The sequence below is a fragment of the Scaptodrosophila lebanonensis genome, unplaced genomic scaffold (genome assembly GCF_003285725.1).
Source record: "Scaptodrosophila lebanonensis strain 11010-0011.00,11010-0021.00 unplaced genomic scaffold, SlebRS2 tig00000001-arrow-pilon, whole genome shotgun sequence".
NCBI lineage: Eukaryota > Metazoa > Arthropoda > Insecta > Diptera > Drosophilidae > Scaptodrosophila > Scaptodrosophila lebanonensis.
In genome coordinates, this window is record NW_022060529.1 from 11,182,687 (window position 1) to 11,208,878 (window position 26,192).

Sequence of the window (26,192 nt, forward strand, 5' to 3'; positions counted from 1 at the left end):
GAAATATGGTTTTGCAATTTTGATGAAAGAAGGGGGAAAAGTAAATATGTTAAATTATTTCCCCATGTGTACATATTCTGTGTGTCATTCTTTATTCGAAATGTGTTCCCTCTGCCTTCCAATTCTCACATTTCTCACTTTAAATGACAACGACTCCACAAACCCGAGGAGCTTTTTTCTAAGTTTTGTTTATAGTTTTTGTGCGGTTGTTGGTGCATTATCCATCATCACTAACATGTCTTGCATTTCAAATAGAGAGCCCTGAAAACGCTCTCCTGCTCCCCACTGCGCCGTCACGACTTTGGCTTTGCCCTTAGGTAATTAAATACGCTACAAATTGTTGCTTTTGCTGTTCCGGATCCAGTAGTTACTGCTGCTGCTACTGCTGCTGCTTATGGCAATGTTTGTTTTTGCTTTCTGTTTGCTTCGCGGTAAAAAGTGAGTTTGCTCAATGTTTACTCTGAAAAATAAATTGTATTGTTTGCCGTTTTGCCTTTTACAAAAATAATAATTGTATAACGCATACTTAAGTCAATAATTATGTTATTTCAGTTGTGATGGTGTGGAAAGGAAACAAAAACGCTGCGAATAAACAGTTGGTTATTTAGATTTCAAAATTGAATAATTAAATTTTTTTTAGAAGAACTTTGTACGATTAATGGGTGTGTGTGGTTAAAATATGACTTATTCTTTATTTTAAGAATGAAAGCGGGTTCCAAACTGTTTATCAAAATATTACTATAATTATAAGGAAGTAATTTTAATGATAAGTAATTAAATTTATTTGATGTTTTGAAGGGGGAAAGGGAGGAACCGGAGTCCTATTCTTGCAATTGCTCAGTATTAATGTACTTCACCACCACGCTTTTGCTTCAATGAATGGGTTTTAAAATTTTTAAAATTTTAGCTTGGCTCAGTTGCACAATTAATTAGCTTTTGAATAAACATTGTAACATTTTTTTAATTAACATTTTTAACGGTAAATAACAAATCTGACGATCACAATTCTGGGTGCATTAAAGTCAAATAAATAATGATTATGAAATTAACATAAAAGTTCTCCCTCTTTGCTGTTGTCATCGTCCAATGCAATCTGCGCACTGGCGGGGCCCCAATTGTTGTCTGGCCTGCAGGCATCGCGTACTTTCTGAACAAATATAATTGGATGACAAACAATAAATGCCTGCTGCCGTAATATACACTCACCTGCCAGAAAGTGTGCGTCTTACGCTGCTTTATGATGGCATAAAGAGCCCAGCCTGGTATCTGCAGCAGGCCAAATGTGGCCAGGGTCCAGCCAATCCCTTTTGGGTGCAGCACAAAATGAAAGCAATTCGAAACAAAATGGAATAACAATTGTTAGGTCTTACCATGGGCCAGGCGTGGATATGCGACTCCCTTGTATGTGAGTTCGGTCATGTCCACCAACATGTAGAGTAGCACGGCCGTCATTAGGCCCGGCGTAATGTAGGCCCAACACAGCCGCCAATACCAGCCCGTTTCAATGCCCATCATGAATTTGATATCCGCACAGAAACGCCGAAGGCCTGTCGACAGACAAAATGTAAGTTAGAGAAACAAAAACTAAGCAGGTCGGGCAGAACGAACCATAAATCCAAGACACGGCCAACAGCTCGCCAATGGCCAGTATCAGAGCGGTAAATGAGACGCCGTAGAAATCGACCAGATTCAAAATAAATTGACCACCCGGTGTCATATAGACAATGCTAACGGCAAAGCCCAGGACAGCCAGACCGCTGGCGAGCATCCAGTTGGGCGGTGCACGGTGCTCCCAATGGTCACGGATGACGCGCACAATGCAGGATCCCATGCCGACAGTGCTGCCGATGCCTAGAACGAAGAGCATGAGGAAGAAAAGGACCGCGAACACCTTTAGGTAGTTTTGTTTTAGAGCGCACAAGGCGCACGCCGAACTCGATACGTACCTGTGGAACATATTCGAACTTGGCAATGGCCTCCGGATACGAGATGAAGGCCAGACCAGCACCGCCCTTCACCACGCTGCCGATGTCCGTAATGCCAGTTTTCTGTGCCAAATTGCCCAAAATGCCAAAGGTAATGCAGCCAGCAAAGATCGAGGAGCACGAGTCCATGGTCGTAATGATAACAATATCCCTAGAATCGAAACAAGCTTAGTTCTAATAAAAAGCCACTCAATTCGATTATGTTATGTCCTACTTGTAGACATTCCGATTGAAATTGTTGTAAGAGGCGTAGGTGATGAGTGTGCCAAAGCAGATGGCCAAAGAAAAGAAGACCTGGGTGACAGCCGCATACCAAACCAGTGGATTTAAGAGCTCTCGCCATTGCGGTTTAAAGAAGTAGATGATGCCGTTGATAGCCCCCGGTAGGGTTACAGCTCGCAGGAGCAGCACTACGAGCACAACATAGGGAAATATTCCGAGAAAATAGGCAGCCTTGCCACTGCTCTTGATGCCCCTGACCAGCACGCCACCAATTACCAGCCAGGAGAAGGCCAGGCAGGCAACCAGCTGCCAATTAGGCATGCCTAGGCCACTGTCAATGTTGGGCAGCTCGTGCAGGATCTCGCGTCTGTTGAGGAGAGGAAAGAAATAAAGAAGGTTGCCAACAACTAATTGGAACCCAAAAGTGTCAGCTTCACCCTTTGCAGAAGAATGCATTTGACTAGGATTTGATAACAGAGTAGGCCCTCAATTATGTTCAGCTTTGTTTTTGTCTACTTGACAAAATGGAATAAAGCTTACGCAATTATGCACTGCACAGAAAAAGGATCACTATAGGCACCGAAATTTCCGAGCAAACACTATTAATCTAACAGGCATCTATATAGGGTACAATTTATAATATGTTTTGAGTGGCACTAAAACTTGGGGCTGCTGAACTGCTGTTCTACTTTTTACCGATCACTACACTGAAAAAAGGAACGAATGATTAATTCTATTCAGATTATGCTTGTATTTAAAAAGTGCCGTGCTTGGTATTTTTAAGAATTCTTCGACCTTCAGACAATATTTAAATCAATTGACGTTGTACACAAACTTGAAACTTAAATATAACTTTTACGGAAAAATAATTTTTAGACATATCGATAACATCTTGAAGGTCTTATTCATATGTTCAGAAAATATAAGATGTAATATTGCTTTAATCGCGTCTAAAATAATAAGAATAAAACGTGCAGGAGACTAAAGTTAGTTTTTAAGTTTGGGATTTGGTATTTGAAAGAAGTATTGTACGTGACAGAATTATATTTTACTCGGCTTTAAAACGAAACACTTGCTATTTTTGCGAGTGTTTAAGTCAATCGATTGTTATAAAATTGTTATAAGATAGGCAGCAGAACTTCTTTTGGGTAGAAATGAGGCCATCAATTTTTTTCGAGGCACATTAAATAAATAAAAGATTGCTTACTCAAAGTACAGCTGGGCTGGGGACATGAGACTGCTGTTGCTGACATTGGATGCGTTACTCTCATAGCAATCGGCCCCCCAATTATCGTGGCAGTAGCTCCAAGGGAGAACGGCGCTAAATGAAGCGAACAGAAAGCGCAGTGTTAACGCCATAATGCTCGAATAGTACGTGATGGAGGCTGTGGTGGCCAGGACCTGACCCGCAGCAACACCCTTCAGCACAGGCGCCATATCGAATGCGCGGAGCACACCTGAAATGTCAAATGGTTCTGTTTCTGGTGTGCACAGAAATTTTGCAATATTTACCCCTTCCGCTGAATTGGCCCACCACAATCTCCAGGTAGTAGACCGGCCTCCCAATCACCAGCAATGCGATGAAGTAGGGTATGACAAAGGTACCACCACCATTCTGAAAGGCAATGTACGGGAAACGCCATATATTCCCCAGGCCCACAGAGAGGGATATGCAAGAGAAGAGAAACTCCAAGCCACTACCCCACTTTTCGCCTGGCTGTGTTGCGGCCTGCAACTTCGGGTTACTACAAGTATAGGCTTGCTTCATAGCCACTTAGATTTTGATGCGCACACTTTGAAGATTCCACCTCGACTGATGTTTAGCCACAGCTGCTATTTGTGCGGTCGTTTAACTAACCGCAAAGATTTGTCTGCCCTTCCTGCTTCAATGTCAGCGCTTTATTCAATTGTCGTCGGTTGCCGGATTGCGTGGCTTTGTAATTCGCGTATCTGGTTCTATCTAGTCTGTTGCTGCTGCTGCTGCTGCTGTAATCAAGTGCAGTGGCCGAGCTGTTTGCTTCAGTTTATTTTATTTAATTGGCACTAATCGGAGGTGCTAAGTGCGCACAGCAGCGTGCCTTAAGATTCAATGGAAGCACTTAGTAGTAGTAAGAATAGAGGTGCAAAGTCGTTGGATACGGTCTATTAGTCTACGGGTTTATTGATATTTGTGTATATTTGCTGCGAAAAGCACGAGTTTAGCGCTTCGCCTGGATGCTTGTCAGCCTGTCTGCACGTCTGCACGTCTGCTTGTTTGCTACTATGTCTGTTAATTTTAAGCCAATTCAGCGTAGAACGCTGCACATTTGACAGCAAAGAAAGTTTTTAATATTTTGCAAGAGTTTTCTAATTAACAAGCGAGTAGAAGGCGGTAAAGTTACGGCAGCAGTAGCAGCAGGATTCTGGCAGTAAATTGCAATATTCAGGAAGAACTGGGACGGGTTGGGCACATAATCGAGCAAGATATTACGGCTTATGACTTACAAGTGGGAATCGCGCAACAGTCAAGCCAGTTGAACGTTCATTACGGTGACAGTTTTAAATGGGTTTTTGAGAAACTTTGTGAATTTATGGCAATTAAATACTTTCATATCTCTCGAGTCAACTTGCAGTAACAACTTTCTCCATACAATGTTGTGAATTTAAGACAAATGTCGATTACCTTCATTTAAAAAGCCATCACAAGTTTGCAACTCAAGTACTGTGCAGCAGATGTCAGTCGTCAATGAATTGGTGTTAAATCTCTGCAGTAGCTGGGCCAGACAGCCAAATACTCAGTCTAATTATTTGATTAGATACAAAATATTTAATAATAATGATCATTCATGTACCTATTTTGCAATACATTTTAAGGTGATTTTAACAAATGTTTCCACTTAAGTGGCTTTCTAATACATACTAATAATATGCTTTATTTGAGTGCCTCGGCCACGGGAGAAAGTCAAAACTCAAAACTTTTCATATTTATTGAACGCGACTAGTGCCTACAAGAACTTCTCCCTTAGTTCCTATAAACAAATACTTGTATGTATACGTATAGTATATTCATACATGTGTAGGTAGGAAACATAAAAACTACACAATTTGTTCTCCCTCCACAAGTTTCATTTCAATTATTCATAAACTTTATATTGTTTTTATTATTGACTTGAAAATTGCATTGTCAGTTTGTTGAACATGTTTCGATAAACACAAATAAATTATTAATTAGTGAAAATTAAACATGGATTCGGCAATTCGCTTCACTTTACTTGTAAAATGCATTTATGGCAATTGTTGTAAACTAAATTCACTTGTTCTGCCAAAAACTCAATATTAATGATGTTTTAATTCAGTTACCCAGATGAGTTGCATAAATAAATTATTTGCATGCGAATAAATAACTATTTATTGTTCGTCAGTAAATGACAAAAGCTAATTTAAATGTAAGTCAGTGAAGTTGGTATTTTTCAGTGATAAATTGTTGGCGTTCTGTCGCAAATTGTAAAATAAAACACGTTTTGTGCGACTTAGCATTTAACTAACTAGCTAATAAGTAACTACAAATTCAACATTATTTAGATAAGCGAAATTGATTGCATGTTTGTAAAATAGCAGACTTCCTGATTAGGCGTGAAAAGTCGTCATCATGCTGATCATATAAGTACCTACATACAAGTATACTTTTATATGTACTCATATCTATATATACATTTGACGTTTAGGCCTTATATTAAGCCCACAGCAACTTGTCATGATAGGCTTACCAAGCACTTAAAGGTTTTAATTAAGATAAAGGTGTTAAGAGCAGGAAAGATGATGAATTTCAAATTCACAGCCAATGGAATTATGAAAGAATACTCGTAGTTGTGAGATGAATTGAGCCTTAAAGTTCGTCGTGAATGAGATGAAGCCTTGGAGGGCTGGTAAATGGCTAAAGCTAAGGCTACAGCTGAGAAAGCTTAGTTAATGATTTTAAATAAATGATTTGTTAAATTGTTGATGCTACCATTCCACTTGTGTAGAATGTAGCAAGAAAGTTAGCTGAACATATACACAGCAATGATAGAAATAAGTTTTCCCATTTGGCATTTGCTCAGCAGCCGCAGTTACGCGTGTACCAATTATTGGCAACTGCAACTACAACTTCAGCTAACTTGAGTGCACTTTGCTGAGCTATGCACACAATGTTGTTGGCGCGCCAAATGTCAAGGGAAAAGCGAAACAAGTGTTTAACCCAGTTTGTGGCACTACAGGGATCTGCCTCCATCTCGGCCTCGATACCGTGAAGCATTTAATTCTCTTGTTCGGATCGAGTCATTTTGTAGAACGCAGGAATTGTTCCTCAAGCTGGTGGAAACTTGCCAGTTGTGATTGTTGGCAGCAATTTGTTCTTGCAATGGCCGCACGCAATTGTTGCAGTACTTGTACTTAGCTTTTTTGTTTTTTGTTTTCGTTCGCCTGTACTTCAGTGGACGTCCAGTGCACAGTTATTAAGATGAAAAACAAAAAACAAATCGATTATACGAGCCCTAACATGATAACTCGACATGTGCGGGTGCGGGGAATTGGTTGCCGCAACACAAAAGTTTTTGGCACAAAAAACAAACTTTAAATGGACATCGAAAGGCAAACTAAAGCTGCCTCGCATACTTCTAGACATTCCTCTTTTTTTGCCCTCAGCCCACAACTACATACACGTACATAGTACAATGGGCAACAATAGAAGCGCCGGAAAGTGGCAACAACAAAGTAAAAGCAAAAGGGAGCAGCTACAGAAAAAATAAGGGGAAGAGAAAAACAGAATACTGTTCAAGCCTCGACTCCAAAAACTTTGGCGCTTTTAGATCACAAAAATGATAAGCTGCTGTTGCTCTTCTTCATAGTTATAGTATTACAGTGTTGTCGTATCCCCCTCTATGATTTTCCATTAAACGTTGGCCGGAAAAACAGACGCATATGGCAGTGGTTTATACGAGATGCGGCCAGAGAATAGAACAAATTACTAAACAGCATTGAGCTTACCACAGAGCGTATGAATTTTAAAACAATCCCATGCCAAGTTGTTGCATGAAATAGGTGCATTCCGACATTGTCGGCGGCTGCGTGCTGCATGCTACTCCAACGTTTTTCACGTTTTCCATTTAAGTTAATGCTGGTCTGAGCGTATGGGTGTACCTTGGCTTTGGGCTATAACTTCGGCTCGTTGCCTTTTCCTTGGCACCGACGTGCCGTAATGCGAGTTTAACAACTGAATTGTTGGCTGACATTTAAATTTGCTACACAATTTGCATTTTTTTCTTTTCGTTTTGTTTAGTTTTCCAATTCCTTTGCGCCCTCCCAGCACTACCAACTTCAACTCCAACCCAAATCTCAACCCCCACCTCGAGGTGTCAACACTTGGCCCCGTCACTGCGGTCTACAATATATATACATATATGTATGTATGTATGTATCTATCCCCAAGTAGGGTGGTGGCTTTGTGCGTCTTTGTGTTCGTGTTAAAAAATTTATGCAAATAATAAGCATTCACAGCACACCGGATGTTGGTGTCTCTATTACTTGCTTACAACGTCTAATTTTTGCGAACTTTTGTCAAGAAATTTTCTCCGACTGTGGCGCATTCGTGTTTGAGTTTTATGGCCGCATAGTTTGTGTTCACTCCTCGCCACGACTCGCCCTGCCTCTTGGCAAGCAATTTAAACTTTTGTGTAATTTAATGTGGCATTTGCCTGCACTACTGCACATGTTTGTTTGCTTTCTCGCTATTTCAATTTGCTTGAACTGAAGCGCACACTTGGCGTATACGTTATAAAAATATTGCCACAATTTTAATTGCACGAATGCCTTTACTTTATAACGCCAACGACCAGGCAATTAAATATGAAGGGTAATTTCATTGTTTCTTTTAGTCGAGTTTTATAGCTGGCCGACTTGGATGAATTAAAAAAATGTCGGCTTTGCCAAACATCTGCAGTAATCGAGAAGACCGGCCCTCAAGCACGTTTCAATTATAAAATATAAAAGGAAAGGTAAATGGCGGACTGCAAGTACTCGACTATACTCAACCAAAGTACCTTTGACCCTTTATAAAGCAAACTTTATACAATAAAAACCAAACATACTTGAACATAGCAGACTTTATTTGTGAAAGAAGGTTGTATACAAGTAGTACCTCAAAGATACATAAAACAAATACAAAATTTGTTTAAGATATTGAAATAATCAAGTACCAAGAGTGATTTTCGGATCCATTTTTCTATTGTAGTTAAATGACAGTTTTGATGAGACCTCTAAATAGCCCGTAAATACCCGAAACACAAATTGTTAGCCATTTAGGACACAAGGCTTAATAAAATGTTAGTTTAGATCGAATCGCATTTATGTATCAACAAAAAAATGCCTGTAAAGAATTTTTTGTTTATGACTATATTGAATTAATCATTCATTCGATTTTGTGGATATAACCATTGATGTTGCTCGGACTACTACATCATACAGTTTCAAAAATTAATATATCTCAGTATGCTATCTAAAAAGGGATAATATAGCTTTGCAATTGTATGCTAAAGCAGAGGAATTAGATTATTTAGATGAGATGCACACATATTTTTGTTGGTTTAATAGTCAAATAACTAAATAAATTCCTTTCCCATAATTGCCATTACCAGGTTTGCCCCAATCTACAGAGTACGATAGGAAAGTTCATTTTGAAGTGCTTCGAGTTTATTGCGAATTATGGAAATGCTTGGAATAACAGAAAAGTAGCCAGACTACATTATGAATTTGCCTTTAAAGGAAAGGCAATCGCAATTTGCATATCAAGTGAATGCCAAGTGCTCTCGTAAAAGCGCTCACATACACAGAACACATAAATACGGGTGTGCGAATCAAGTCCGTGTAACAAACTATCAGATGTGGTGACAGCAGCAGTTGAAAAGGTTTTATGATCTTTTGACTTTGATTGCACTAAAAATAAATTGCATTTCCTTCATTTCTTCTGCAGCTGAGGCATAACTAAGTCTAAAACGCCAACTGCTACAGAAATTTACTATTTATAGAATATATTGTGGCTGGCGGTTGCAAAGACAATTGCAATTGTGCCAAGCTCAGGAAAGAGCTCTCAGCTAGGGATAATCGAGAATTCATATTTTCTCATCTAAAAAATAATAACAATTGTCTTATATACCTTATATATCTGGTCTCTCTCCCTCAGCTCTTTTACTAAAATATGCCTTATTAGACCATAGAATACTACGATTGTAGTTTAGTGCAAAAATCTCACTGTATCGATTATATATTGTAGAATTAAAAAAAATAAATAAATTTGGGCAAGTCATCTATATCAAGAAATAGAAGTGTTGTTCGATTCGATCGATCCTATGCCAGCTTTTTTAAATGCAGGCCGTTTTTTTGAATTCTTGAGAATTTGCTCTATTTTTGGTATCTCTAACTGTTATTTATTTATTTAATATATTAACAAATAATGCTGTCAATATAGGTTACTAATTTTAAGTTACAAAATAATTATAGTGAACAAGTTTTCGCTATTCATACAGATGCAGGCCGTTTTTTTTTTGAATTCTTGAGACTTTGCTCTATTTTTGGTATCTCTAACTGTTATTTATTTATTTAATATATTAACAAATAATGCTGTCAATATAGGTTACTAATTTTAAGTTACAAAATAATTATAGTGAACAAGTTTTCGCTATTCATACAGATGCAGGCCGTTTTTTTTTGAATTCTTGAGACTTTGCTCTATTTTTGGTATCTCTAACTGTTATTTATTTATTTAATATATTAACAAATAATGCTGTCAATATAGGTTACTAATTTTAAGTTACAAAATAATTATAGTGAACAAGTTTTCGCTATTCATACAGACGGATTCAAGTTTAAATATTATTTCGCCCCCTTCCCGACCCTCCTTTAAATTTGTTCACTCTTTTCCCAATTGATGTCACAAAAGAAATAATAATTTCAACATCCCATACAATGATGTAACAAATTTCTTCTGCGTCACACTCGGCGTATGTGTAATATGCTGAAATGCTTACGTTGTGGCGACTGCCTAAGTCGGCGGCTTCGTTGAACGTCCGACAACACCCACGATACGATACGTTGACAGACATCCGACACACATGGCAGCCGTTAACGCCATTTAACATATTTACACTTAAAGTGGAATTTATTTGCAGCTACACCCTTCATTCTACTCTCACCAGCCAAATGGTCGACGACCAGCAAACGATAACTAAAGCCGGTAGCAGCCCCTGCGGTTGGCAAGACGAGCTGAAAAGCCAATGTCAAGCTGCCTTTGCGGCTGCCAAGTGCCAGCTGACGTGTCGCGGCTCAAGTTTTGTTTTTATCAAAACATGGCACGAGGGAAAGTGTTAAAGCGACATTCCTATAACGACATTGTAAAACAGTTTTAGCTTTAGCCGAATATACAAACATACAAAGTATACATATGTCAGACAAACAAAGATATTATGCACTAAGTGGAGTTAGGCACATGGAAATAGCCTTGTTGCGCATGTCGTTTGGCTCTTCCTTCGTCCCGCAGCGCTGCCTTATCGGGGGTGTCATCTAAAGTGCTTAAGCCAAGTTACTGCTAAGTGGCTTTTAGAAAATGTTGCTGGCTTTGTCCAAAGCATTTTTTATGTGACCCATTATGCCATGATTACAATTGGGTGTCTGCTGGTCACTAAGAGCAGCCAAAAGTTTGTCATTAGCATTATTCCAAGCCCGTAATCACAAAGCAGCTCCGACGAGATAAAAAAGCAGTAGCGAAGGCAAAAGTTTCCTCTATGAATTGTGTATTAAAAACTGTATTGAGCTACAGAAATACCAGTACAAATTTCAAAATGATCTGCCAGACCTGACCTGCCTGCAATATGGACTGCCTTTAAACACATTGACTTAAGAATTTGACGGATTAAAGCCAAATTAAGTCAGAAGGAAGCTTTCAGAATAAGTAACTTTAAAGTTCAACCGTGGCTCTGAATTGAAATTACAGTAGTAGGCTTTAAGTGGCATTTACAAATTGCAATTGCAATTGTTAATGAAAGTAACAGTTGACGGCGGCACTTACTATATATTCAAATGTCTAGCGCCAAACAACTCCTTAATAGGAAAGTCAAGAGCAGTAGTACTTCCAATCAAGTATTCTAATTAATCAAGTACTCTAATTAATTAATTGAAAATGTTTCTAGCACTGACTTCATGCTATGTACTTGTAAATCAAAATTTTGTTTGAAAATCTTAAAATGAATGTAATATTTATATATGAGCCTATATTTTATTCAGGAAGGACTATTGTTTTATAAAAGCAAGCGCTGCTTAGTTGAGTATAGTATAACATAAAAATTAAAAATCAAGATAAAGATTGTTGTGAGAAAAGGAAACCAAAACTGGGCTCAGCACTTTTCATTTATAGTAGTTAACGTTTTGAAGCTTTTGTTTTGTGTTCCCATTGTTGCAGTTTTATTTTGTGAAATCGGATGATTTGGATGCCATAGTTATAGTTCCACTTTATGGTTGAAATCAGGAAATTTACGAATCCTTATAAATAGTTTCTTTGCTCCACATTTATTTATTTAAAAAATAATCTAAAAATGTTCTACGAAGCAAAAGACTAGTAATTGGAAAGTGAAATTGGAAAAACCAATCTTTGAGTAGACTGGTCCGGGAGTTAGCCTGTTTTTCTTTATTTCTTGTAAACCAATGTAATAATAAAAAACCTCTTATATATTGTAGAGAGATGGAACAGTGTCCAGACCATTACAGCAGCCCTTCATATTTGAATAGAATACATAACGATAAATTGCAATGGCTTGTTAATTTATGCAATCACTCAGCACCCGCAATATTTCTTTACTTAGGATCTACTACCATATCGTTTCAGCCATTCTTTGATGCAATGTTTTCTTCTGCTTTTGAGCATCTCATTCCAACCAATAGACACTCACTTTTAATTACAGAAGGGCGGCAATTAAAATGACTGGCAGCTTGAACTCTAATTACAATTTACATTTTGCTTTGCCGTTGGTGTTGGTGTTGGTGTTGTAGTTCCTCCTCTTGTTGTCACTAGTTTGGCTTATACCCTCACTCTTCAGCGTTTGATTGTTTGTTTGTTAAACTTGAGAAGACTTTTCATTTTGCTTATCCACTACCATTTAATGCTCTTTGTTTTTATTTTTCTTTTCTGACTTGTGCGCTCACAACTTTACGTTTGTTGTTAGGCATGCGTTGACACTTCTTAAGTGATTGTCCGTATAGAGTATATCTACGAATCTGCCTTTTATACTTGTAATCTATGTCAGGTGCTGTTTTCGGCCGCCTACGTCCCAATGTAGGTAATTTTAAGCATGGGACTGCTGTTTGAAGAGTGTCAGCTTTTGATGCTTTAATGAAATTGTCTCTGTAGAGAGTCCACTCTCCAGAAGAAAGCATTTCCTGTGTTTGCTTTCCTTCCGCTTGTCACGCACACACCCACACACCCACCCACACATGCACAGAGAAGCGCTGCTTTCTGCGTGTAGCGGCCTTTTAGGCGTACGTGGAGCATAGTGTTTGGGCCCTTAATACTGTTAAAGTTGTTGTCTCTGTCAGGCGGTGTCAACAGCACTTGATTTCATGCACAAATACAGCCAGGACATTGTGTCACGTGTAATTACACGCTTAGTTGTATGACACTCTGTTGGCGGTGTGTGCTCTGCTGGAGAGCGTTTTACTTTAATTAAAAATTACATAAAGTGACGAAACTTGTTGTTCAATGAGCAGAGTTTTAATGCAAAAAATATCATTCATAAGAAACTTTTCAGAACGATCCAGAAATATACACCCTACTATGAACTTTAAATGCTCTTCAAAAATATTGCGTATACACGTATTCTATGGCAACAACAATGTTTGTTAGCCTTGCGTAATTACATATACGTGTAAAGGAAGTTTCAGTTTAAAGCTAACAATAATTCCTAAGACACATAATCCATCTGCAAATAAACATGAAATGTTGCCAACGTGAAGATATTTGCATTTGGAAAAACTTTTGTAATGCTTACGAAATCTGTGGGTTATAGCAACTAATAAACGACTTCATGTCTTTTGACATGCAAAAAATATTGAAAGATTTCATTTAATATTTGAAATGCATTGCGGCTATTTCTCAAGCGTGTAGAGGCGATCGCTCAGGTGCGGCTTAGATACACTTTTGTTCTGCTTCCATTTAACCAATTCGACATGTTTAACAAAAATTGTTGTTATTTTTCGGTTACACGTGTGCGGTTGAATGTGCGTTTGTTATGCAAGCGATTGTGTGTGTGTGCTTCTGTGGATAGCAACGATGGAATTTTCAGTGAGTAGGGGCGGGGGCAAGGAGCGTTCACATTGTTGGTAACTATGTACCCATGTGCACATACACACGATATGTGCGATTGTGTTTATTCGTATGAATGAAAATATGCAACGTAGCAACAATAAAATGCGCGTGTAGCCCCACACGCACACATGCCAAATATATTTGTATAATAAAAATGACAACAATGTACGCAAAGGGTCTTTGTACTTGAGTAAATTGGATCTGTATCTGTGCAGCCGTGCGTTAGGCTGAGGTAGAGCCGGGTCGGCGGTGCAAAATTAAATAAATATTTGTTTTAAAGCAAATGTCCACAGAATGAAATCCTGAAAATTGTGTGCCCCGAGGCATATACTCGTAGTACAAGGCATTGGCACAATGACTCGGATGGAAATCCACCTACCCGTAAACTTTTGCCTCGGCTGGCATTTTTGGGCTGCAGGCCAGACAGAGATGAAGGCAAACAGCTAGCCATAAAAAGTGCGCTATAATTTATGTATTTCTCATTTGCATGCTTAAGCTTTTTAAAATTCAAAAGTGGCTGTTTTCTTTCTCTGTGTGTGGATGCGTAAATGTACGCCTAGACTATGCTCATTCATGTGTTAATACAAACAATATTTGGCTTTTGCATAAGGTTTGCAATATTTGTGTGGAATAACGGCACTCACTGAGCTAACAGACTTATATGATTTGGATTTTACTCACAGTTAACAAAAAGTTAAAATCACAATCCCAGCATTTCTATCGAAAAGTTGATTGGTTGTGTATGATCATAGCTTTAGCATTCCGTTCTAAGCAGCTTTTTGGTGGAAATGCATCTATATTTTGTCATCTACTTCCATATCACTAAATTCCACTCTTTATGTTTGCTATCAACTGTGAGCAGAGAAGGTAATATTCAAGCAGATAAAATCTGCCAACAACCTAACAAACAAATAAATAAAATATGAGTTTGACAGACTAAGTGTTGGTTGTCTGCCTGCCTGACCTTGTCTTAGATACGTCATTAGACTTCACTGAAGGCTTCAAATACTTTTTAAATAAACGATTTAGTTCAGTTGATACACAAGATTCGGTTTTACTTTTGTTATTTCAATGGACAAAACTTTATATATAAATTCGACATATTATAACTCAAAAAGTTATTTATTATACATGAAGTTAATTATTAGATCTAGTCTAATTAATTTCGAGAATAGATTTTAGAGACGAGTAATTTCTGGCCTATGATGATTCTATTTAGAATTAATTATATTCTTTCAATTTGTATAGTAATGTAGCTTCAAATGTTTTTGAATAACATCGCAAATCTGCAATGCATCATTTCAGCTGTAAAAATATTTAATTTGAGTTTTGTTTCCAACCTCGCAGCTAAAGCACCTTTAAGGCGATTCATAAGAAATGAATCATTTCATTAAGAAATTGTACTAAGGAATTAGCATTCATACTACTGTTGACCTACTATGCACATGTCTGGCAGCTGTTCATTGTTGCTATTGTTTCGCATTGTTGTGTAATTGTTTCGTTTTTTCGGCATTGTATGTAGATTCAGCTTTCTCCTTTGGCATATAAGTATGATGAAATGCAGCTCCAGGAGTTATTTCTTGGGAACTCTTTATCGGTGAACAGTCGAAAATGAAAGTGAGTTTATTGGCGTTGCTTATTGTTGTGGCCTCAACGGCTCCTGTGAGTGGCTCTGGTCGCGGTCGAAGTCACAGCATTACTTGGGGTTCCCGTAGCTTCCGAGACACTCATTTGCAACGCGTGATCATTACGGAAAAGTCGAAGTTCCTGCGTGTCGTGACGCGTGATTATGTGTTCGAGCAGAAGGTTAGCTAAGACCTGGACTCGATGTCAGAATGGTTATATTCTCATTACATTTTTTGCACAGATACGGCCTCGGATGATTACACAAATTGTCGTTACGGACCAGGTTCGAGGCGGCGATGGAGGCTATGCCCAACTAAAGGCTGGCGGGCCACATGCAACCTTCGCACGAATTCACTTCAAAAGCCAAAGAAACAAAGGCTTTAGCTTCATAGTTGATATATATGGCATTTAACGAGCAAGTTTAATTGTAATTTAATCTGTTAATATAAAATGCAAGCACACCGCCGTATGTCAATTGTTTAATGAGAACAGCGGCATATGGCAAGTGTGATTGTTTCTACAATCCGGTACAATAAAGCAAAAATAATAATGCATAACAGGCAGCTAAATGGCATTTATGGTATTTATACAAGTATATGTGTTATTTTAACGACCCTAATGAGAGGGGTGGGGGTTGCTTTGTCAGATTGCCAGATTCAATGGCTGAGCAGGCAGGAGGCACTATTATTGTTTTTCGCTCTCTCTGTATAATTGCATACATGTATCGTATTGTTGTTATTTATTTGCGGCATGCAATATTTACATTTCGAGCACGGGCAGCAGATTTCCTATACAGGCATTTACATTTCGTCCATCCACACACTTTGTTGACCTTTCTGCTGTGCACCTGACCCGCCATTTCATTATAAAATGTCGTTAGTTGAGCGCCACAGCGCTAAAGGCCATTAATTAGGGTCACTTTCATTTCATTAAGCACCTTGAAACATATATTCACACACACAGACACAAATCTTGCCCGGAACACATCCCTTAAGAGCTTTATAATTAAAGTACATTTAACTAATCGAAAGCCCTGCTATATGGTCGGTTTGGATTATGGGTTTGGGTGTGACCTGATCAATACAAGTATATTGAAAAATGTATATGCATATTGACAAACTAATAGTCCAAATCACAGCCATCCTTTGGCATTTGTCCAATCTGTCGAACTCACACTCATCAGCACTAACAATAATAACAAAGTTGCAAAACGTATGACGGCTACATCAAGCAATTAAACCAATCGATGCTAACAAACACGACACACACGGAACTATATGTGTATGTACATACATATATACATAAGTATATATATACGAGTATTTACATATGTATATATGTACTTGTATGCATAAGCGTGTGCAGGTCTTTGGTATGCAAATAGGCACAGTCGCTGCCATATTAAGCTAAACAACTCCAACGCATGTACACACAAATATACGTATATATAGTATGTATGTATGTGTACATGCCTGGCTGTTAAATAATCAAAGTTGAGTGGCACTCAGAAACTAAGTTAGATTTAGGTGCTGTGGTTGCTATTCACCGACATGGAAATTTTGTATAATATTTGGCCAATAATGCATGTATTTATGAACGTAAATATGCGCCACAAGCCCATTAGGCATCAAGATTAATAATTTAATAATTTACCAAGCCATATATTGGGAGATAGTCGAGGATATGTGCTTAATAATAATCGGTTCCATGTGGAACATATCAAACAAATTATTATGCTGCTAAAGCTATCATTGTCTAATGCGATTCGAGAGCATATCTTTTTTTATTACATACTGACATTTTTAAGCCAAACAAAAGAATTGATTTCGCTCAGCAAGCAACTGTTGTGGGTTTCTCGGCTTGAAAAGTGTTTGAAATACCAAAAGGACTGCATTTAAGTCTTCAGTTAGCTTTTAAAAATCATTACAGCTGATTTTTAAATAGAAATATACTTGTATATAATTTGCGTTATTTTTCCTAAATTAAATAATTTTATAATAACTTTGATACTATATACCATATTTTGAGCTTAGGTTTGGCAAAGCATTGAAAATATGGGAGACAATCGTTTCACTTTACGATGATCTTTTAATTCTTAATTTCTTTAATTTACGTATCTACTTGTATTACCCGCGCTCGCTGGACCGTTTAAATGCAAATGCTGCGCTCAAAGGTATGCTACTTTAAATGTGAGATGGAAATGAGCTTCTCGTGTTCCTTCTTTGACAGCCTCTGCCTGCTTATGCTTGTAAGCCATTAACCGTTATGTTGCTATTATTCCATTTACCTCTGGTCTCTGCAACTCCTCCCCCCACGCCAGGAAGTACCCATATGGAGAAATGAATGGAAATTTTTCGCATTCCCACCACCTGACATGTGCGAGACACATAAAGACAATGAAACGTGATTGTTCCAATTAACTGTACAACGTGGCAGCATGCAACATCAACGCGTGCAGCAGAAGCAAAAGGTAATGGTTCGAGTTAAAATAGTGAGGAATGCAACTGTGGCACGTTCTCAGCCATTTGTTGTTGGTATTTTATTGCGTTTCAATGCGCTGCTATTGGCCGTCGACTCTCCACTTTGCATAAAATGCTTAACATGGCAACAACATTATGTTCTTCAGTTAAGTACTCTTACCCTCTTTTGTATAGCTCAGTGAAATGTGTTTGGCAAATAATAGTATAGATGCTTTCAATTCATTTTAAACAGTATTTAAGATATTTTGTTATACGCTACATACCAATACCAATAAAAAAACTTGGTAATCCAAACCTGGGAGCCACTTTCAATCCCCTAACACAATTCTAATAAATGCTACGCTCTGTCTTTTCTGTTACTGCTTACACAATATATACACATTTTCATAGTGGTTGTTTGTTGTCGTTCGATAAAGTTTAAATTATGTCGAAGCTGCCGACATGTCCTTAGAGCATGCAACTTACAAGTGCCACAGAATATATGCCAATTGCTTCCTTTGCCGTAGTTGTGGAGGTGTCGATTCTCGTATTGCAGCAAGCAAGGTGTAAACATTGTTGACATAAATAAATTTACTTATACGAATGTAACTATTTTATGAAACTATTTTGACTGTTATTTGACTTCCTGAAGCATTGTTTTCTCTTTAAACGAAAATAATGAATACAGTTTTTAATAAAGTTTTGGATAAACTTTTAATAATCTATGTAATCCTCGGTAATTCAGTCAGGGCAGTCGTAAACTCTGTTGCTCTTTATTAAACACTCTGCAGTTCGAACCAATTAATTTTAGTCTTATTCTACTTAGTACATATATTATCTTTGGTGTTTCTGCGTTTTGTATTTTTCTTATTTCTTTTAGTTTGCATATAAATATGCATATTTTGCTTTCAATCACGAAATTCTTGGAAAGTTGTTTAAAGTGTATTAATCAATAAATTCAAAACAATGCATAATGATTTTCATAAAACTAATAGGTGGTAGAATTCACAATTTACGACTTTTTGAAACGCCAATATTAAAAGGAAAAGTTGTTAGCTAATAAAAACTTAGGAGATGAAAAATTGCTAAGAAATGTTACTTGAACTATGTATTTAGTTTATAATTTTTAATGATCACTATGACTAATATCTAACCTAAATTTGTTATGCAAAAATAGAATAGTGAAAAGTATTCAAAGACAAGGCTCTCAAATAGAAATATGATCTCTAATTATGGGCATAGTTTTTATGCGATGTCCATCGTATGTTTTGGTCCGTTAAAACTAAAAAAAATTGAGCCTGATTAATTAGATATGTAAATGATTAGTACCAGAAAAGAAGAGAATTACTTCTACTTTGTTCTAACTTTTTTTCACCTAAACATTCACTGAGGTTTTTAATATATATATATATATGCAACTAATTTTGTGATCTAAACTGGGGTATATACTTGTATTTAGACTAATAAAGTTATTTAATTATGAGGCACAGCCTGAATGCCTTCGTTGCTCTGGCTATACATAAACTTTTTATATGTATAAAATTTTGTGATTTAGGATTAATTCTAAGTTACAAATGTTAAAATAAATAAATAAATAATTATGAGGCAATGCAATAATACATTTTATAAAGTTAATTTCTAATTTAATCCAAAGTACCATAGTAGGGTATATTAGTTAATTAATTTATTAAATTTTTTAAATCATTTTTTTAAAGTTCTTTTTTTTGTTTTAACTTTATTTTTCATAATCTCGTACGTATGTTAATGTAGTATTTTTATGTCTTTCTGAAAACATAAAGAAAGCTCCCCTATTCTATAGCCAAGCGACTCACGATTGGATATCAACAAATAGGCGAATATTTTATTCTGCGGTAAATACTATACACACTACTTATACCACATACATGTAATTGCTATGCACAATGCATGCTTTTTCCTTGCCAAATGATTGACGTTGTCTTTTTTTTATTTTGGAGACGTGTAAAGGGCAAAAATATACATACTATGAATATAAGTAAGTGGATTTATTCAAACGTGCTCGCTGCTGTCGTCAGCATTGTGCTGGGGAGTGAGGGTCTTTTTCAATTCGATATTTGCCATATTCGAGGCAGTTTTGTGCAGCAAGGAATTGAATTGTTTCGACAAAATGCAGCATCTGCATGCGAGCTAAAAAATGCTGTTTTAGATTCCTTTTTGTATAGTTTTGCCAGCGTTATAGCCCCAGTTTTGCGAACTCAATACCAGTTGATTTGACATGCCAAAGGCGTCAAGGCTTCCATGCGAAAAACGACTTGTTATGTGCAACCGATTGGGTGTAGTTGTGTAGCTTTCTTGTATTATATACTACATCCCATATATATGAATTTGTATTTATATATTTTTGTGAGTAGTTTCAATAAATGCAGATAGAAGCTGCTAAATCAAGCGATTGAGTTTATGTTGTGAAAAGAAATAGTATTATAATAATAATAACTGTCTATTCAACTGGGACTGGAAATCATTCCAAAGCTTAGATCTAAATGCTTTCCAATACATATATAAAATATAATTAAATTATATGTGCAAGGGTCGTGTCAAAGTGCCGGTTTCTGCTTCTATATTTTACTGGAATGCAGTTCTATGCAAATTTTCGTTGGTGTTTTCATTAAAAACCGAAATCGGTGCGCATTTTCAGCATAAGAGTATATTGGTGCTGTGTTATTCATAGTACAAGTATTACAAGAAAACTTGTTATAGTTGATAAAGTTTTAACTGAATAGCAAAGATAAGTTGAGCTTTATTAACTGGTTGATTGATATAACAACGATAATGTGCGAACCGCTACTCTTCTTTCTTTTTCTGAGGCCTAATATAGGTATTAATATAGAATTTAATAAACATGAAGCCTATTATTGAGTTTTGTGCTATTATCATAAGAAGCAAAGAATTGGGAAAACCACAGTTCCTTGAGAACAGAAGAACATATAATGAATGGAGAATTAAAATGGTGAACTGTATAATTTGTATGATGGTAATATACTTCTTCCACCAGAAACTGGACTTAAGTTGTGGATATAGTGAGGAGAGTAAGTAGTAGAAGTACATAATGGCGTGAACGAAGCTATTGAGCAACCCCAGTACATTAAAGTGGCCTCCTGGTCCGTAGAAGCGTTCCACCATGTAAGTGGACAACACCATAATAACATGATGATAGACATGAAGAGTGGTGATCTGCTTGTAGCTTTTGCGCACAATAAAAAATACAGTATCCGCCAGATCTAGGATTTTGTTGATAAAATAGGCGTAGGCTGTCATGCGCTCCCAAATCTTCTCAGGATGATCAAGGCCTAAAGTCTCCATGCATTGGAAATCATACATTGGATTAATAAACAGCCAATAAATAGCCTTTGTGAAAAAAATGTTGTTATACATCAGCTATAAAAGAGATATACAAGTATTTATTTTACTTACAAGACAACATATGCAAGCGTTATAAAAAATCTGGACGATATTATACACCATCATTAATTTCTTCACATCATATGGCTCACGATTCTCCATAAATATTCGGCCAAGTTTTAGGACGAACAATAAATACACCAAGAGTATACAAATAACAGGCCATGGAGATGTGATAAGCGGCAAGGGAAACGGATCTATAGGAAATGGATGATAGTTGTTTTTAATTATACTTGTACAAACAGTAAAAGGGTATACTAGTCAATGTTTCACAAAGTTTAAGAGCTAGAGTAATCAAACTTAGGGTGTACGCAGCTTTTACAAAAGGGTGGGCAAAAATTCAAATTTTGATTAAATAATCCATGATGCATTTAAAAAATGCGAAAAAGTGCGCCATAATATTGAACGTGTGGTCGACTTTATACAATATGGCAAAATTTGTTGCCCCCTGCGTACGCCCTTTCCTTTCCTTTCTTGATTTTTGGATAATTTGTCAGTTCAAAGCACTAACCTGCCAGTGGTAGATTGAAAATATTGAACACCCTCCAGCTCATTTTTATAAATTTTAACAAAAACGTGTCAGCTAATCGTTTTATTCGAGGGAAGGCTATAGACGCGACTGTCGCGACGCTACTGAAAAATAAATGAAGAAAGCTCATGTTGCTCCAATTGTTGTCTCTTTGTCTCTTTATACCCTGTATCCAAGGGGTGAAACGATACATTAGTTTAGTGCAAATGTATGTAACACACAGAAAAGTCGTGGTACCCCCCCAAAAGTATATACGTAATTCTGTTTTTACACGCTACATTGGTTCGAATTGGTTGGGCCGTGTAAAACAGAATTAAGTGTATATAGTACATATTGATCAGTAAGACAAGAAGAGTCGGTAAAGCCATGACCGTATGTCCGTCTGTATGAACGAAAGGATCTCAGAAAGTACAAGAGCTAAAATTACCAAACTATCCAGGTTCGCCTAAACCCTTCGTTAATTTTGTTTACAGTTCAAACTGTACATAACCATATGTCTCCACTTATGTATGTATTTATTTAATTAAGTAAATAAATAAAAAATTTTTTAAATTAATATTTTAAATATTATTTTAAATGTTTGTTTTTATTCGTGGGTGTGGGTACAGGGTATTTCACTGTCGGGCTTGCTCCACTCCACTGTTTTTTACTCCGTAGCTGATAGGTACAAAGTGAAAGTAAAACAAGATTGAACGCTACAGTCGAGCAAGCCCGACAGTAAAATAGCCTGCACTCTCCACAAAAAAGAAAAATTAAAAAAAAAAAAATTAAATAAAAAAAATTAAATTATTAAAAAACAAGGAAGGAATGCTAAAGTCGAGCAGGCTCAACTCTTAAATACCCTGTACCACCCCACAAAAAAAAGAAATTAAATTAACTAATTAATTTAATTTTATTTAATTAATTAAATTAATTAACTAAATTAAATATAAAATATTCCATACATGCATACATACATTTACATTTACATCAGAATCGTGTCTATGCGTGTTTGTGTACTTGTACATATGTATGTATGTGTGCATTGGGCATGATTATATGGCTATAACTTTCTTTCTGATCCTATCATAATGAAACTTGGTATACGAATATATAATCACTAACTGGATGTGTCTACCAAATTTTAGTTTAAAATTCCAAGAATTACGGGAGTTATAGAAAATCGTGAATAGGAGAGGAGAGGGGGGTGCATCGGGAAAAATGAACAAACTTGACCTGCCTAGGGCTTAGGGGAACCTGGATGCCAAGTTTGGTAATTCTAGCTCTTGTACCTTCTGAGATCCTTGCGCTCATACAAACGGACGGGCGGACGGACGGGCGGACGGACGGACGGACGGACATGACCTTTCACCCTTTGGGTACAGGCTATAATAATAAATAAAACGTTCTGACTGTTACACAAGCAGACCTCGCAAAGTATATATGTATGTATAAATTCTTGATCAGCATTACAATAAATTACAATAAATAAATTACAATAAAGCCATGTCCGTCAGTTTGTCCGTCGCTCCGTATAAATGCAAGGATCTCAGAGTGTGTTAAAGTTGAAATTACCGAACTTGGCGTCCAGATTCTCCTCTGGCAGCAGCTTTGGTTGCTGTTACTGCTTTCGCTCAACTCTGTACAGCACACAAACACACACACTCACACACACACATACACACACGTATTGATACGTAAAATGTAATAATTGTACAATCCAGGACAGATCTTTAATAAAAAATAACACGGAAAAAGACGAAACCGAGCGGTTGGTCCGATAGAGAGAAATCTATTATTTATAGGTTGGCAGCACTGTCAACTGTGTAACAATTTCATTCAAATTTTGTCATTGCCTACCTAAATAATTAAATTTCTGTACCCAAAACAATAAAACTGTTGAAGAAATGGACCGGCTAAGTTCGGGTGTCACGACTTTGGAATACTCTGTACATATGTGTGGAAATTTTGAAATACACATTTTGTGAGGTTGCCTAAAAATATTTATTTTACTTATTTTTAATTATTTCTATAGTTTGAACAGAATTCTATATATAAAGATAAACTATCTGCATATGAACGCAAACTAATCTGTCCTACTTATTTAGAAGTATTTCCTTCACAAAAGCCAACGTTGTCTTCTAAAACAACATAACGGGAAAAGCTGGCGGTACTTTTGTAAAACTCTTTGCTCAAGATCAGATCAAGCATACCACAAACGAAATATAGAAGGAAGAGCGAAAACAAAGAATTTCACGCACCTTCTACCAGATACATGCATTCATGTACAGAGTATAAAAATATTTAAAGAAGATCGAAAAAGCATTAAAGGCGAACCACATCTGAGACCAACAACAACTTTAACTGTTGAACAACACGTTAAGCAAATAGGTCTTCCAAAAACATAGATTGACAACTTGAAACATTGTTGATGCGGCTTTTTGAAAGCATCAGTGAACACAATTTTGAGGAGAACCTGTGTGCCTCGAAAAAATCGAATCTCGTTTGGTTCCCAAAACACTGCAAACCATTTCTCGGCAAACCCTATGCGTATCGTTTCACAAACACCCCAATAGTCATGTGGCTTCAATTGAGAAGGCACATCGAAGAAGTTACTGAAGGATCCGAGGAGTGACATATGGGCATTGTAAAGAGTTGCGCCAAGGCAGCAACAACAACAACAGCTGCGCACAGAACTTAGCAGAGATTACTTTTATTTCTATAACTTCCTTTCAAATTGACAGATCAAGATAAAACGGCACATAATCACTATGGACACATAATCGCTAACAAAAGTAATTTGCAAATTTGATTTAAAAAAATAGCAATGGAAAATGTGACTCCAAGATATACATAGGTGATTATTAATACAAACGGCGTTACGCAAAATCCCCTATAGGGCATCGGCCATGCTGATTAAGAATATATATATTTATATATATATACTTTCTGTCTGTTACTTTTTTCAATTCCCGCAAACCCAATTTAGTCTTGTACCTTTGAGGTACAGGTACTCTTCTACCTTGTACAATTAAAGCATTTGTAAGCTTAAATAAATAGAGCGATTCATATTTTTACAGTTGTAAGGGGGATAAAAATTTGTGTTCTTAATTATTTGTTTGTTCGTGCATTTTTCCATATTTTAGTGTTATACTGCTATTCGGGGTGGGGAAAATTCGAAAAAATTAAAGGCCATACAAATTGGTACTTATGTATGTATATACATATATAATCCTATATGTACAGATAGGATTTGATATATACAAGTATCATTGCTGCTTGGCTTGTGTTTTGGGTTGTTTGTTCGTTAGTATATAGGAGTGTATATAGAAGTTGGTGAACATTATCATCATCACCACCGACATGGATGTGGTTAGATATAGAATGCCTCCACGTGTGCCACAATTCGGCTGAATCCATGTCCAAATGCTGTGCGCAAAGATGACGACGAACTGCACTTCCTGCAAGATGGTTATATACTTTTTCCACCAGATGTTCTCCTTGACACCCCTATGTTTTGCCGATAAATAATAGTAGGTGTACATGACAATGTGTACGAATGTGTTTAAGAGTCCCATTATGCAGGGATGTCCGCCATAGCCGTGATATCGCAGAACCATGTAGCCAGCCACTGTCATCAATACGTGGTGAAAGACGTGGAGAACGGTTATCTGCTTATAGCTCTTACGGAGCACAAAGAACACGGTATCGAACAGGTCTAGAAATTTGTTGACGTAATACGAATAGGCCATGAGGCGCTCAGTTGATTTTAATGGATGGTCCTCAGGCAGCACCGACATGCAACTGAAGTTATAGGGCTTCTCCACAAACAGAAAGTAGACTCCCTAAAAAGGACGAATTGGCAATTTATAATGCTGTTCTTGCAGACAAGGGCTGCGGCAACTACTTACCCTTGTGAAAATTAATGCATTATAGATAATTTGAGCGACATTGTAGAATTGCATAGTCCGTCGTAGCTCGAACGGCTTTCGAAACGACATGAATTGCGGGCCCAGTCTCAGCACAAAGAACAAATATAATGAGACGATGCATAGCATGGGCCATGGAGAAACAGCAAGAGGCAGTTTAATGGAATCTGAAAAAAGGAGATCAATTATTATATACTTGTAGATCAATCAATATTGAATGGAAATACTTGTATACTTGTAACTACTACCTGCATAGGGTTGATTCAAGGCATCAATCAGCTTAGTTAAAACCATGGTTGCGCTGTGGCACTCGTGCGATGAACGGAATATATTTTGCGACTAGAATAATTTCATTGAGCTCTTTGTATTTCAAGATGCCGCAGCAAATCGAGCTGTTTTGTTCGAGTTGGGGTCTTCAACCCAACACACATTCGCTTCATTAGCGCTTTCACAATCGGTGCTGAGCGTACAACCGGCGACTTTGGTCGAGAACATGTTGGATACAGTGTATCATTAAATAGACAAATGAGCGACCGTAATTCATGAGGTGTTCCTAAGTTCAAATACTTGTCATGCATATTATACATTCAGCTTGCTCCCCATTCCAATTTGTATTAACAATTCACTTAAACTAACACTTTATGTCATATTCTCTTCCAT

At 37.1% G+C, this 26,192-nt stretch overlaps 5 protein-coding genes across 8 annotated transcripts in view; 2 read left to right on the plus strand and 3 right to left on the minus strand.

Moving 5' to 3' along the window:
- Window positions 1–26,192, plus strand: part of LOC115621320 — a 48,196-nt gene that overhangs the window by 10,910 nt on the left and 11,094 nt on the right. The window contains exon 1 of one of the 2 annotated variants that reach the window (XM_030514950.1): window positions 25,952–26,079. The exons of the other annotated variant lie outside the window; for it this stretch is intronic. The gene's annotated coding sequence lies outside the window, so the exon portion shown is untranslated. Of the gene's footprint in view, window positions 1–25,951; window positions 26,080–26,192 lie in introns of those variants that run through there. 2 annotated transcript variants of the gene reach the window in all.
- Window positions 719–4,024, minus strand: LOC115621337 (sodium-dependent nutrient amino acid transporter 1). 3 transcript variants are annotated; one of them, XM_030514960.1, is made up of 8 exons: window positions 3,720–4,024; window positions 3,415–3,664; window positions 2,200–2,574; window positions 1,947–2,136; window positions 1,609–1,891; window positions 1,371–1,547; window positions 1,207–1,304; window positions 719–1,147 (listed from the first exon to the last, which is right to left on the minus strand). In XM_030514960.1, the coding sequence occupies exons 1-8, from the start codon at window positions 3,973–3,975 to the stop codon at window positions 1,046–1,048; spliced, it is 1,731 nt and encodes a 576-aa protein (XP_030370820.1). In that variant the 5' UTR covers window positions 3,976–4,024; the 3' UTR covers window positions 719–1,045. The 3 variants fall into 3 exon arrangements, 2 of the variants coding, with proteins under 2 accessions (XP_030370820.1, XP_030370830.1); XM_030514970.1 differs by lacking the exons at window positions 3,415–3,664; window positions 3,720–4,024 and having other exon boundaries at window positions 1,609–1,851; window positions 2,200–2,452; XR_003995261.1 differs by lacking the exons at window positions 719–1,147; window positions 1,207–1,304 and having other exon boundaries at window positions 1,406–1,547; window positions 1,609–1,851.
- On the plus strand, window positions 15,184–15,610 carry LOC115634836 (probable salivary secreted peptide). Its single transcript, XM_030532757.1, has 2 exons — window positions 15,184–15,378; window positions 15,440–15,610. The coding sequence occupies exons 1-2, from the start codon at window positions 15,184–15,186 to the stop codon at window positions 15,608–15,610; spliced, it is 366 nt and encodes a 121-aa protein (XP_030388617.1).
- LOC115621366 (elongation of very long chain fatty acids protein F-like) lies at window positions 20,403–21,718 on the minus strand. The gene is made up of 3 exons (XM_030514994.1): window positions 21,607–21,718; window positions 21,108–21,292; window positions 20,403–21,041 (listed from the first exon to the last, which is right to left on the minus strand). Exons 1-3 carry the CDS (start codon window positions 21,647–21,649, stop codon window positions 20,478–20,480), a joined length of 792 nt encoding a protein of 263 aa, XP_030370854.1. The 5' UTR covers window positions 21,650–21,718; the 3' UTR covers window positions 20,403–20,477.
- On the minus strand, window positions 24,445–25,965 carry LOC115621355 (elongation of very long chain fatty acids protein F-like). Its single transcript, XM_030514982.1, has 3 exons — window positions 25,781–25,965; window positions 25,515–25,699; window positions 24,445–25,448 (listed from the first exon to the last, which is right to left on the minus strand). Exons 1-3 carry the CDS (start codon window positions 25,824–25,826, stop codon window positions 24,873–24,875), a joined length of 807 nt encoding a protein of 268 aa, XP_030370842.1. The 5' UTR covers window positions 25,827–25,965; the 3' UTR covers window positions 24,445–24,872.